General features: G+C 36.2%; 1 protein-coding gene across 8 annotated transcripts in view; it reads left to right on the top strand.

The window, feature by feature from the left end:
• Positions 1-14,419, top strand: part of pcdh15 (protocadherin related 15) — a 238,136-nt gene that overhangs the window by 180,856 nt on the left and 42,861 nt on the right. For all 8 annotated transcript variants that reach the window (XM_023962996.1, XM_023962995.1, XM_023962992.1 and 5 more), the window contains 2 exons: positions 13,633-13,742; positions 13,946-14,086. In XM_023962996.1, the coding sequence (XP_023818764.1) occupies positions 13,633-13,742; positions 13,946-14,086 (251 nt within the window). The remainder of the gene's footprint in view (positions 1-13,632; positions 13,743-13,945; positions 14,087-14,419) is intronic.

Here is a 14,419-nt window from a genome sequence, read left to right as displayed (position 1 = left end):
AGGAAAGTGAATATGTACATGGACCTCGTCGTCTACAAGTGGATGGAGCTTTTTGCTTGACATTACAGGTTCTACGTCACACCTAATAGCTTTTCGAATGGCATTTTTGCGTCTCCAAGAACATATTAAAAAACACAAGTGTACACAAAGCGTAAACGGTAATGTTTGTAATGGGAGCAAAAAAGTAGTTTGGAAAAAGCAAACACCACACCTTCTTTTGGTACATCTCCCAAAAGCCATCCCGATCAATACTTTCAGGCTTGGTAAATTACAAATTCTGCTTTAAACAACTGTGTAGTCTCTCTGCTTTATGCATTGATTATTTTTATTATGCTGATAGCTATCAGTGTGTTATTCTGCTCCCGTCAGCAAAGCCACTATGAATCTGTCTCTGCAATGCTCCTTTATTTGTGTGTGACTCATCTGAATTCATGTATGGCTCAGTCTGGGAGCTTTAAAGTTGATAATAATCATGAATAACCGTGACACTCATTGGTTGTATCTCAGAAAATAGGGACTACACCCTTTGTTTATTCAAAATCCTTTTTGACGAGTTTAACCCTTTAAACCATTTAAGATAAAGAGTTTGAGACAGAATGAGTGAAGTTAATCCACATAAGTCTGGTATGACGCTTCTCCTGTGACACACAGCTGTTTTGGCTGCTTTGTCTATGCTGATGATTCTGTTCTTTGGAATGAGCTCAAATTCACAATAAAAGCAAATTATTAGTGTCAGTTGATGATATTAAAATCATTGCTAAAAAGACATTGCTAAAATTAGTTGCTGTTAAGGTGCAACAGATACTTGTTTAACCCATAAAATCCCATGGTGACATCAGTTTAACAGAAAAAAAAAAATCTGAAATTGATCATGTGGTCCAGTTGGTTTGTGGTACTAAACACATAATTTCATTAAAAAGAAAAAATTGGTCTGGGTTTTAATGGGCTAAGGACCTTGCAGTTGTGCTTAGATTTGAGATAGCTAAAACCATGGAGCCCTACAGGGGATGTACCCATGTGGATGCTGCAGGTTTTTGGGTTGTTCAGGCCTTTGGAGAGTTGTAAAGAGGAGTGACTGCAAATTTAGGGGAGCACAAGTGTGTCTTGCAAATCCTTTGAGGCTCTAAGATCCACCTTAAGGGACGTCGTGGAAATAGAATGTACCATTGTCGTGCGTGTGGTAAACACATTTTGAAGCATTTGTAAGGAAAATATAAGTTGCACACACTTATGAGGTATGGGTGGTGCTGTCGTTTGGTGAACTTATGCCACACCCAATTTCTCGCAGCATGCCTGTAGAAAAAAAAAGTGCATGTATGCTGTACGGGTTATTTGACCATTTATGATTTTAAAATTTTGTGCGGGCCACCTGAGTGCCCCATTAGCTAATCAGCAATTAAAAATGCAACCTTACTTTATCTCCCAGTTTTTTTTACCAAGAATGTTTTTACTCTTTCGTCCCATTTATACACGCATACAGATTGTAAGTGTTATCAAACTCGTAAACACAAGGTTTTTGTATAGGTTTTTTTCCCTGTATACTTTACTATGGTTGACCTAAAATGCCTCTAAAGGTGTGCATTTGTTCTTACTGACAAGCATCTCTGTGGACATTGTAAAAATGAAAATTTCTTGTCATAGTTTCGACTCTGCAACCTCACATTCTTCTTGGCATAGATAAATATGTTTCAGACAACATATTGTAAAGTACTGGTTTAGGAATGATAAAATCCACACAGCACCAAATATGGAGTATTTAGCTATTATTTTATTTTCACGATTTGTGTTTTTCCAAGACTTATTAGTCAGCTGAAAACTGACTGCTCCTTCAATCTGCTGTGGTTAATTAGAATAGGAACTTTTTTATTTATCACTTTGCTTCAGATTATTCATGACAGAAAGAAAAATATGAAAGTGGAACATACAATTTTAAAAAGAAAGCTAACTTGTTTGATAAACTGCATGATATGTAGCCCCTTGTCATTAGTTGTCTTATTTTGGCATTCATGGTTAAGCAGCTATTGGCATCTTTGTTCAGTGATTGCACCACAAGGCAGAAAAATTGTTCATAAATGAATATGAACATTTTCAGTGAAGCAGTATTTTTTTTATGTTAAGACATCATCAATGAGAAGCAGCGGTCACCACAAATTTAGGAATTAAATAATTCTGTTTTCCAGCTTTTGGCTGTGAAAAGGGTTCTTAAGTTGCCATAAATTGCACTTTACATATTGTACCATCCAATCCACACAATTATCAAGTAAATGGGTGAAAGGGTGATGAGCTTTGGTAATTTCTTGGCTGTTTTTCCTGGGGTCCTTGTAGCCATTTTATCAATTATAAAGGACAAGAAATTACTATTAAATCAATAACAGAATGTAAAAAAAAAAAACAATGTTTGACTTTCCCAGTCCAGGCTCACTTTATTGAGATGCTGACATGACACCTAGGGATGTACTAATAAAACAGTGCCCAGAAACAAAGAACTGAAAAGGTTTTGTCAAGGTAAATCAACAAAAATTACTTTACAACAGCATTGGAGTCTGATAATCTGAAACAAAACCCAAGTACCTCAAGATATTGCTGCTGAAGGTGGTTCTATAATCTATTCAGTCAAGTTTTGTTTCTGAGTGGTTTAAAAAAATACTAATAAAAAAAAAAAAAAAAGTTCTTTCCTGCGAAAGTCAAGGCTTTGAAAGCCTTCCTGAAGCAGTCTTGTATTTGTCCCTCACTTCTTTTCAAACAGTTTTAAAAACTCCGTTATCGTGTTTTTGGGCAGTAGCTAAGGTCCCTGGGACATCACAGAGTCAAACCACCTCACACACAGTTTCATCAATCCATGAAGTATTTATGATTTTTGACTTACCACAAAAATCACAGTAGGAGTCACAAAGCAGCTGCAAAGTCTGGAGTTAGGGGCAGCTGCTCAAAGCTTAATCTCAAAAAGATTTGCCTAATAGGATGTTAGTCTAGTTAGATCTAATGTGCTGTAAGCACATCAGAATATAATTTAACTGGTTGTGAGTTTCTGCATCAAGCTCTACAAGTTGCCAGCCTAAATGACTCACTTTGCCATATTAATCTCTTCAGAGGATGTGATTTCATGTGCCTTGAAACTCAAGTCAAATGGCAATTTCTTCTCATTTAACACTGTTACCCATTCAGAAAGCAGTGCCAGTTTATCAGTCTCAACTAATATTTGGCTTTTAGAGAAATACAAGTGCAAAGTACAAATATAAATGGCATAACGGCTCAATGATTCTAATTTAGGACCTGTAACTGCACCATTTCTGCCAACCCCTGTTGTTACACTGACAAAGCTGATCGCTTTGAGGATCACAGTTGCCATTCTACTCTAAACTACAAGGCATGAAAGTATTAGCCAGGTGCTCAAGTTACTCCTGCTGGAGAAGCCTCTTTTCAATGAAAGGTCTCCAATTTGCTTGTTCTGTGATGATCTGTGTCCTCAACCCTTCCTTCTGTATCGCTCAACATTGTCCTCTGCCCTTCTGAACACAAATCACAATGTTTCAACTGCCTTTTTTGGAGCAGTTAGTTACAGCAGCAGTTAGGTAAGCTGAGTCCACAGCCCCAAAGCAAGCAGTTAAGACAATTCTGCAGGGTTTTGGCTGACTTGATGATTTGTTGTCCAGCCTTATGGTTGTACCCCTCTATCTGTCATGGTTAAATAAGCGGCTCCCAATCAATTTTGGCTAAAACAAAGGTCCCTTGCAATTACTGCTATAACAGTACATTGGAAACTGCTTTTTTCCTGGCTGAGCGATGTTTGGGTTTAGTGGTGTGCGTACACACCACTGTGCTTTTTTTAATTGTTGCACATCATAATATCCCATTCATTTTTGGCCTTACCTGGCTTAAAAAAAAAAGTGTGACCTTTTAGTACCATCATATCAATAATGTTACTTGAATGAGACATAAGCAATACATAAAATACATTGGAGCAACAAAGAATTAGGTAATTCACTTATTGTTCAAGTACTCCCTTCTCCCACTTAAAATAAATGAGTAATTTTCATCATCTCTGAACCAGGAGAGACAAAATTAGAAAAGAAAATCTCATTGCCTGGTTGTTAAAGAAGTGTGTTATTGATGGCAGCCTTTGTTACGTTTGATTGTTCTTCAGAATGAGTGTGACTGTTTGAAGGACAGGTGTCTTTTATATAGATAATGAGTTCAAACAGGTGCCATTAATACAGCTAACGAGTGGAAGATCCTCTTACAGAAGAAGTTACAGGCAGTGAGAGCCAGAAATCTTGCTTAATTGTAGGTGACCAGATATTTATTTTTCAGCATAATTTGCAAATGCATTCTTTAAAAATCAGACAGTGTGAATTTTTGTTTCTCATAGTTGAGGTATACCTATAATGAAATTTACAGGTATCTCTCATTTTTTTAAGTGGGAGAACTTGCACAATTGGTGGCTGACGAAATACTTTTTTGCCCCACTATAGGAGTTTTTCAGCTTTGTCTCCAGTCACATAAACCTCATCTTACCTTTCCTTACCTCAAGACACAGATTTGTTTCCTGAAAAACAATTGTTTTTATCTGATCATTTAAAACTTTACAACTTTATATATTTACTTTATAACACAGAATGTTTCTTAATGAAAATGACAAATTCAAAATGTCTAGTTTGTAGCTTAAAGATTATTCTTTTGGGTTAAACAGATCAATTCTCCATACAAACATATATTTTTTTTAATACATACTGCATTAATATATGTAAAACAATAGTGGTGAAAACTGATGATGATATCAAACCTTTTTTAGCTAATAATGTTGGTGTGATGATGAAAACTGCTGTTATTTCTATTATTATTATTATTATTATTATTATTATTATTATTATTATTATTGTTGTTGTTGTGCAACTATTAGAAAGGATAAGAGTTGTCATTTCAAAAGTTAAAGACAAAAAACTACAAAAATCAGCGAATTGTATTATTATTAATACAAATGAAACTGAAAGAAAAACAGGATGTTATTTAGAGACTGTCAATCATACAGTCCAGAGTATGTGGCTGTTTGTAAAATCTTCCCTCATTTGTGAAGTAGCCTGATTGTGGACGTCAACTAGACTAGCTTTAACAAATGTTAGGTCAAACTGCATCCGGGACGAAGGCACAACAAACCAAGAGTTGCAGATGGATTGTGATGTGATGTGTACTGCAACGTTCCCTAACCACAAAGGCTCCTTATGGTTTAGTGTATTAGTACACAATGTGAGAAACATTACTCTTACCCCAAAAGTATGAATAATTTCTGGGAGCACTGCAGTCCCTTCATTAAATGGCACAAAATATAACTGATTGTAACTGTAAATGTTTCCTGATCATTCAGAAAATGAATTCCGTTGAGAGAAAAGAACATGCGCATAGAATTTACACTGAATATGACATGTTTGTTGGTTTCGTGTCATATGCATAAAATTATAATATTTTGGTTTTGCAGTGATAAAGAACATATGAAGCCCTTTTTTTATAGTTTAGCTGAACTGGAAGTCTGTTTTACATGGAAAGCACAGGCACAACCCTTTGGGGAAGATTTAAGTGCCTGGCAAAAGCAAAAGGAAATGAATATTTATTTTTTTTCTCTATAGCTGTGCTTGGAGATGGAGGAGTAGACTGCAATCTAACACGGCACAATTATATGACCCAGCCCAGCTCCCCCGCCTCTTTATTGTACTGAGATGATTTCTCTGGCCTGTTGTTATGAACCTTCGACCTGAGCAGTTTGCTGTGCTGGTTACAGTATCTCCCCACAGCACTTCCTCTTCTAAATCTACTCTAAATCGCTTGAGACTTTTGCCTCACTGATTCTAAGTGTGTCATTTGACGTTCTTCCTCCTCTTTTCACTCTCTCACAGCAAAGCCTCCCACCTCCCCTGAGTTTTTTCCTTGAGCTTGTGTTTCTTCCTTTTTTGTCATGTTGCCTTTGCTGTGCAATTCCTTCACTTTATTTTGTAGTTGATTTCTCCTAAAGGGTGTAAAAATTGTCTTTATAAAATATCCTGACAAAACCGAAGTTCTTTTTTTCTAAAAAGGTTTATAAATTATAAAAAAAAGGGGCCATGTGTTCTCTTTTGCACTAAAAAGGTCTTTTCTTTTGCCACAAATGACTTAAATTTTGAGTCAAAAAAACAAAAGTTCTTTTCAAATTTGCTCTTTCCACATTGTTTTATATATCTTCATTAAAAACATATTAAGAGATAAAAACAAGACTACATGCATAAACTTTCTGTTGATGTACAGAGACTACAGTGATGGATTTTCATTACTCAAAGCAGTTTGGAAAATAAAAATAAATAACCTCAACACTTGGATTCTCTTAAATAGCAATCCTCCCATTAGCTACAAATCATTAGGCAATAAATTACACATGAAATTAAAAAAAAATGTATTCCTCAAAACTATCTATCCCCTCTTTAAAGGAATTGCATTTCACTCAGTGGCGTTTTTAGTAAAAACCAGTCACCTCTTCAATCCAGACATGGTTGTAATTTTCACATAATTAGGCAGATGTCATGCTTTCATGGCATACATCTCTTCTAGTGGCATATTTCATGCAACTGATGTAATGCCAAATGAAAATGCATTGATAGAACTGCACAAAGCCTCCTTATCTATGCTTTAAACGGCACAGTGAACGCTCCCACACAATGGCATCATGCCTCCCTGCAAACCCACATTATAAAAAAGTAACCTCTCTATTTTTATCTACCCATCAGTATATAATTCTTTCCTGTGATTGGTTCATTCCTCCACAGATTCAAAAATGTAAGGTTTGGAGCTCCTTCATGCCCCTGAGGGGCAATATTGATTTTAAGCCGCCGGTCTGAATCTGCAGCAGTGAGCCTTAAACCTGTAAACGCTGGAGGCGTGCTGACCTTTCAATCGTCTGCTAAATAGGCAGGCATCACTTGGCTGTCTGACAGACACACAGTCAAAATCATCGTACACATCCCAAATATCAGACAAAGGTCAACGCAGAGATCAGCAAAGATGGGAAGCATGGTTTACCTTCAAAGTCTCACGCTGACTTCTGTGCGTATGTATTACCGTGATGTTAATGTGCAGAATAGGAATTTTGGTTATTGGTCGACTCTTTTTTTTTTTTTTTCTTTATTAGATTCTGCTAGCTTCTTCTGTTGTCCCAAAATGGAATTTTGAGTTAAAATCCTAAAAACAAAAATAATCTTAAAGCTATTAATCAGATACAAGCTGCAATAAACATATGAAGAAGGCCAATTGTGAATTACAATTTCAAATCATGTATACTAAAACAGTCAGATTTATTTGATAATAAGCATTGGCTGCATAGAGAACTGGACTGAGTGACCAAAATAGGAAGTGCCTGCTGGTTACAAGATGCCAAAATCCCATAGACTTCTATTGAGAAATAATCAGCTATTCCTCAGTCATTATATTTGTTAGAGTAACCATTCTTGCTGTGCTACCTTTTTTTAACATGTTTGCACTATTCGTATTATTTTTCATTATATTTTCTTTTTATTGCAAGTTATTCAATTATAAACTGTCCAATCAGATAAAAGTATGTGGTGCCTGCTGCCCCCCACATTGAACATTTGAAACATTCGATTGACTTTACCGAGCTTGTTTTTGAGTGGTGTCGGGTTTGGACTTCTAACAAGCTCATTCGTTATTGGCGAGAGTGGTTGCCATAGAAAAGATGACTTTGATTCGGACCAATCGCGGTTTACTAGACGTCTGGCTCCAGCATGGCAGAATTCATATCATTAAAAAAAAATGGCGACTGAATTCATGTTATTTGTTTGGACCCGGAAGTTAGTCATTTTTATGGGTGTCGACATACTCAACTCAGTCCAGTTCTCATATACAGTCAATGGTTACAAGTGAACATTTTTTATGATCACCACAAAATGACTGTAAGCTAGTTTAACATCAGTGAAATGGGAACAGTGAGGACAGAAAGGAAACCAATAAAAAAAAAAAAAAACTTGTCACGGGAAGGGAAAAAAGGATTTTGCCAGTGCAATTTTCATTTCTGATTTATGTTTATAGCAAATAATCAAAAGTAAAACAGCTGTCAATCAGGAGCAAGGACCAGAGTCAGTAGGAAAGTTGACTTACTGAGTCATGTGTTCCCTCCAGCAGCAGCTCCAGCAAGGAGGGGCGTGTGGGTGGATCTTCAGCTGGATGTGCTACATGGTTAGGGTCAGGGTTCCTCTTGAATCAATGCATTTTGAGAACTTTAAAAGTTTAGGGATAAGCAAACCACAAACCAGTTTTTTGGCATTTGGAATATCTGACAACCATAAGGAAGTTCACCTCTGTATATAATACAGTTTCTTAACAAACATGTACAATAGTACTGACAAGAAAACACACACAGTAGAAAGCGGTCGTAGTGATAAATAAATAAGAAACAAAGCCTCTGAATGCATTCCCTTTTTTATGCCAAGTGTTGTACAGTATGTTGCTTAAAAAAGAAGTTATAATAATAATAATAATACATTTTATTTATATGGCGCCTTTCTGGACACTCAAGGTCGCCTCACAGTAAAAAAATATGTAAAAACATAAAAATACAACAACAAAACTCCAAAACACAAAATAAGTTAACAGTTAAAAACAGCAATTTAAATTGTGCAGAGTGGATCAATGAGAGTGGGTGTAGAAGAGGAGCAGTGTTTGAGGAATCTTTAATGGTCCATCTTGAGGATGCAGGTGACCTCAGGAAAGGAGTCCCACTACAAACACCCTTCCAGTTTTACTCTTCAGGCAGTAAAAGCATCTTCATGAAGGCAGCAGAGAAAACGGCATTGCAGGAGTTACTGGGGTCACTGATGATTGTTGTTTTATATAAATACCCTGCATTTATTTATTTATTTATTTTTTTGGAGGGGGGGGGGGGGGGGTAAGTTCTGCTCAGTGCAACTCCCCATTCATGCTGTGGTGTAACTGGACCATATATTCTATATAGTAGAAATGTACTGTATTTTCCACACTATGAGACACACTTAAAAGCCTTAATTTAAAAACAAACAGAAAAACACTGCCTCTTGCATTTTCATTATGGTTGTGCTTAATAAAAATAGTTAGTAATTTTGAGAGATACACAACACTCTGTCAAATGCCAGTCTGTTTTTTTATGAGTTGCTAAGTTGATCTGGTGTTATTTTGTGTGCACTAATGTTGCCAACATGTATCAGCTTGGGAGTTTTGTTTTGGTGGTATCAGGTTTTTTTTTTTTGTTTTTTTACTAGTTGCCAATAAGGTTGAGAGTTGCAGCTATTGTGAAAACGCTAACGTGGCTGAGGTGTAGCATGCTCTAGCATGTTGGAAGTTCTGTGAACGCATATTAATAAAGTCTGACTGACTGACAGACTTATCTCTGACCCTTATACAGTATATATTCATTCATTCATTCATTCATTCATTCATTTGTTCCTTTCATGAAAATTATTGATTTTCCAATATGTTTACATGTTTGTCTTACAATATTGAACATTTTCATGATTAGAAACAATAACTGTATGACATGAGTTTGAATATAGACCATTCATTGACACCCTAAAGTTCAGAAATTAAAATCATTTTAAGCTTCTGATGGAGAAATGAAAGTCCCATGAACCCTAAGGGCATACTGTACTTTACTCAATACTTATTAAAGTCAACTGATGTATAATTAAAAACTAACTGTACAATCAAAACACTAATAATAACTGTTTGTTAGAATAGTCCTGCAGTTGTATCGAAAGTTTCTATTTTCAGTCATTTAACAGTCCTTGTTTGTTCCTGTTATTGATTGGGTTACATTTAAGTGACTCACACTTGGATGGGAAGATGTTAAAACCTTGATGAAGAAATTTTCAAACAATGGGAAGACTATGAACCAAGGCCCTTTTCAAGCATCTACATCGCCAGGAGCTAAACCTTAGTGTTCTCGCTATTCCTAAAAATAAAGAAGAGAAGAGAAGATAGAAGATGGAAATGATAGAGACCAAAGCAGCGACCTCCTGTGGTGCAGAACACGATTTGTCCGCCCCTGCCTTGTCTGGTGAGCATCACTCCACTGCTGGCCCAGGGGCAGAGTGCTGCTGATACCTGTGAGCAGCCCTCGCCTCTCAGTAGTGTGTCATTCACAGTCACAAGTTGACAAGAGGGCTCTTTGCTTTCTATATAGGTGCTGGCATCCTTCCTTTTGTCTGTAAGGCACTCGTACTCCCACTTTTGATAGGATTTTTCTTTCATCCGAATTCAGAAGTTTCTTTTGCCCTGCACAGCAGTACATTGAATTTCATTATGCTTAACTGAATCATTGAATTTTCTACCACTTGACTTCCGAAGACAAAGCATCCTTACATTCACAGATCTTTTCCAATCTTAATGCTAGTCGGCTCATAGCTCCTGCTGTTAGTCATCAAAAGTATAAAAGGCTGTTTTCTCAAGTGGTTAGTCAGTCATTTCTGTAGTTATTGTTTCAGTTTCCCCCCCCCCACTCCATTTACCTAATGATCAGTGTCTTTCACTCTTAATGTGAGTGTCTCCGTCTACATGCAGATACATGTTTTTTTTTTTTTTTCTAATCTGGCCCTCTCCAGCCCCTTCACACATACTAAGGAATTGCTCTGCTGTTTACAACCCTAAGGCAGAATCACTTTGAAATGACATGATAACAAGTCAGCTCTCCCTCTGATCATCACACCTGTAGCTCGCTCTTAACAGCAGAGTCTATTATATCGTGTGTGCATATTAAAAACGTGTCTCGAGCAGATTGCTTTACAAGGAGAAATGACACGCTGGTCAATGTGGGAATTCTTATGCTTTGAACGGGTTCTGAACTGTCCTGTTATTCGTGTTAACTTTTTTCATAAATGACGCTTGCTTTTGCTTCATCTTAATTCAGACTCCACTCACCTAGGAGATTTGTCATTTTCTGGTAGCAGCAAACACATGGAAAGCAAAGACAGATAAAGTACAAACTCTAGCTCCAAGCTTTCCCAATGTTGCCCATGACAGATGTTTCCACATTGAATAGTGGGTCTTAGGGATTTTTCAGGACAGCTGAAGGCACTGTTGGCAGTGCAAGTATTTTCTGCACAATGTCTTTATGGTTTTTTATCAATTTGAGGTAAATACTATCACTTACAACTTCATTAAGATCGCTCACTGAGACAAAAATAAAGCACTTCCAAGAAGTGAATGCATAAATCATTTTCCAGGGTTAATTTTAAACTAACCTGCTTAGCCATTAATGCCATATGTTAACAAAACACTGATCCTGTTAAATAAGGACAAAACTTTTCTATTGCCTTGTAGGATTTTTGTTTCTTGGGCAATTTCGAATCAAATTTTGTACCGTGTTCAACCTCCTCATTTGAATTATTGTTTAACTGTCATCATGTTTCTGAGACAAATAGGAAATCTTCTTATCTGAGGGTCATATAAATAAACCGGGTTCCCTTAAGAGAGTTCCATGTTGACTCAAGATCCTGAATGGCGCAGAGACACCAATTATTTCATGACAGCCCAACTGTTCACCTGCAGACAACTGAGCACAAGTCACAGGATTCTAAAAAAAATAAAAAAATGATTTATGTGTTATAATGGCACAGTTTATTGTATTTTTTTTTATGAAGCATACACAGTTTACTTGTTTCATTACAGCTACCATTTCTGTGTTTATCTGTTTGGATGGTTTTCTGTTTCATCCTCTGGGAAACAGAATTGCTGCAACACTCCAGATTTTCTTTCAATCGAAAATGTCCTTGGAGGTTGTTGATTTCCAGTGTAGATCAAGCGGTTGATAAGACATGTACTTTTAATCCCTTTCGAGAACATGTTTTTAAAGATTCTGCTATGGTCGAGAATGTATAATGGTCATTTCTTGCATTTGCTGACCTTTTAAACTGCAAGAGAAGAATGTATATCAGTAGCACGTTTACGTACAAATGGAAACCATTAGATAAAGTCTAAGGCAGATTTCTTTTTTTTTTATATATCCTTCATCTCCCGTTCTCTAAAAAGAAATATTACTTTCTGAAATAAGTAATTACAGAAAGGCCCTCATGGGTCAAGTTTGTGTTCATTTACTATCCATATTAATCCAAATTGGGGGTCAGTGAAGAATTGAAAGGAAATAAAATATTGAATAATATCTGATAAGCATGGAAAGCTGATAAAATGCTTCCACTTCTTGTGTGTAGCTCAGTCTGCCAAGACACTGTCTACTTCCAAAGATAGCCTGTGACATTGACTGCATGATAGAATCAGGCTGTCAGAAAATGGTTGAAACTGTTGCTCCCACCATCCAGAAACACCCAGTCCACTGCTGCTGCTGCTGCTGCGAATTGTGGTCAAACACTGAATGAAAACTGTAATAGAATGCTTACCACCGTGCATGCACAATGAAGTGAGTCTCACATGCAGAGATGAGCAGATAAGCAGGCACAGTATCTTAAAAGGGTGTCATATAGAAATGACATTTTCACCCTAACAACACACCACCATGGGGTTCCCCTCTATTTTTAGAGGTAATTTCCATGGAGACTGGCAACAATCACACTCAATCTGTCAGATATTAGTCAACATTTGCTCTTGATTGGCATGACATGCCAGTTTGTGACTTCTTAAGAAAAAAAACATTAGCATTACTTTTGAAAGAAATACTTTAGTTACTGTAAATATGCAGCATTTATTTAGAAAATCTTTGTTACTTTTTAATTACACAATATAAAATTCAGACAATCTGTTTTATAAATCTAAAGATTCTTTTTGAGATTTTATTCCAAACATTTTCATGCTTCGATCTCATGGTGCATATCAGTTTACCCTGCAGGATTTACCCTTAAGTTTTGTTCAGAAATCTCTGTTATTTATTGGAGGATTTAGACTTAGATTCCACCATATTAGAGAAAATGGCTTAGTGTTTTTGCAGCAAAGTCTCCAAAGTTACTCCATAAATAGCATTTCTGAACAAAGTAAAGCATTCTAAAGTATTTTAAGGTACAGTATTAGCTAGCTGTTTAAGCATTCATCAAAGTCCACACCAACTATTGTCTCATCTTGGATTTGACTACCCACTAATAAAGCTTCTGTTAGTAGACACGTTTTTTTGTGATGGCAAGGTGGCAGTAGAACGAGCCCAGATGATCACCCTACCACCTCTGTGTGTTAAGGCCAGACATTTGATATATGTCTCTTCTGTTGAAAGCCAATTCTTCAAAACCCTGTTCTGATAAATAATAATAATGCAATGATTCCATGTTATTTGTAAAACAATAGCTGTCCTCTCTCCTAACCTCTTCTTACATGTAGTTTTGTTTGTAAAAAAAACCAAAAATCTTTCTGTATTAGATGCAAATGCATTTTAATAGGATACTAGTTCTCTCTGTTCCCTTCAATTTGTTTTAAGATATTTTCAAAAAATATATTTATCCTTTAGATACTCTATTCTTGGGCATTTGATATTTCTCTGACCTTTGAGTTACTTTCCTTCAAATTATTATTTGAAATAATTTTTATAAGTTACCTTCCCAACTCTCTTTTTACAGTGATGCAGGGATTTTGCACACTCTGTTGGACCATGCTGTTTACCTCAAGATTTCTGTTAAAATGTCTTTTCAGGTTTTCCCCGGTCAGAGAGCTGGCTCCAATTGGTACTCCAGTAGGGACTATTTTTGCTGCTGCTATCAACCAAACCATCTTCTACTCTATTGTAGGAGGAAATGAACTAGGTATGAGTTAAAGATCGCAACAATATAGGAAGTTATAAAATATAACATATCAAATTATGTAACTGGTAACCAAGATGTGTCATTTCCCAAAACACTGCTGATATTTGTTTTTGTTAAATGATGTTTTAATATTTGGGGAAATAAAGATCTCTATGTATATAGAAGAATTTTTATATAAATCTTTTTTTGTTTTATCATTTCAGGTCACTTTAAAGTAAACAACCGTACAGGTGTCATCTCAACAGCCAAGCCTTTGGATTATGAAAATGTGACCAGTTACATCCTCAGGGTCCAGGCAGACTCTTTGGTGGTCGTTATGTCCAACCTCCGTGTGCCCTCTAAAAGTAAGGACCTATGGAATATTCAGATTTAAGCGATAGCACTTGCCTCGTCTGGCTAATCTCCTTGTAAATGTGTTTTTTTTTTTTTGTTTTTTTTTTTCTCTCTGTCTCAGCTTGTTTATGTTCATCTTTGAAGCATTTTTAATCAAGTTTTGTTGTTCTTTTTTGGGGGGGGGATTAAAGATTGCTTATATGAAGCATTTATTGTGTGGTCAATGAAAAAAATAATTAGATCGAAATTATTTTCATGCGAAGTACAAGATTGAAACTTTTATGATACATTTGTTGCAGCTTTGTTTCGATAAATCTGCCTGGCAACAATTTTTAGACATTTTT

Source organism: Oryzias latipes, chromosome 15 (genome assembly GCF_002234675.1).
Source record: "Oryzias latipes chromosome 15, ASM223467v1".
Lineage (NCBI taxonomy): Eukaryota > Metazoa > Chordata > Actinopteri > Beloniformes > Adrianichthyidae > Oryzias > Oryzias latipes.
The sequence above is the reverse complement of the archived record's forward strand: the minus strand, read 5'-3'. Positions and strand labels throughout refer to the sequence as shown.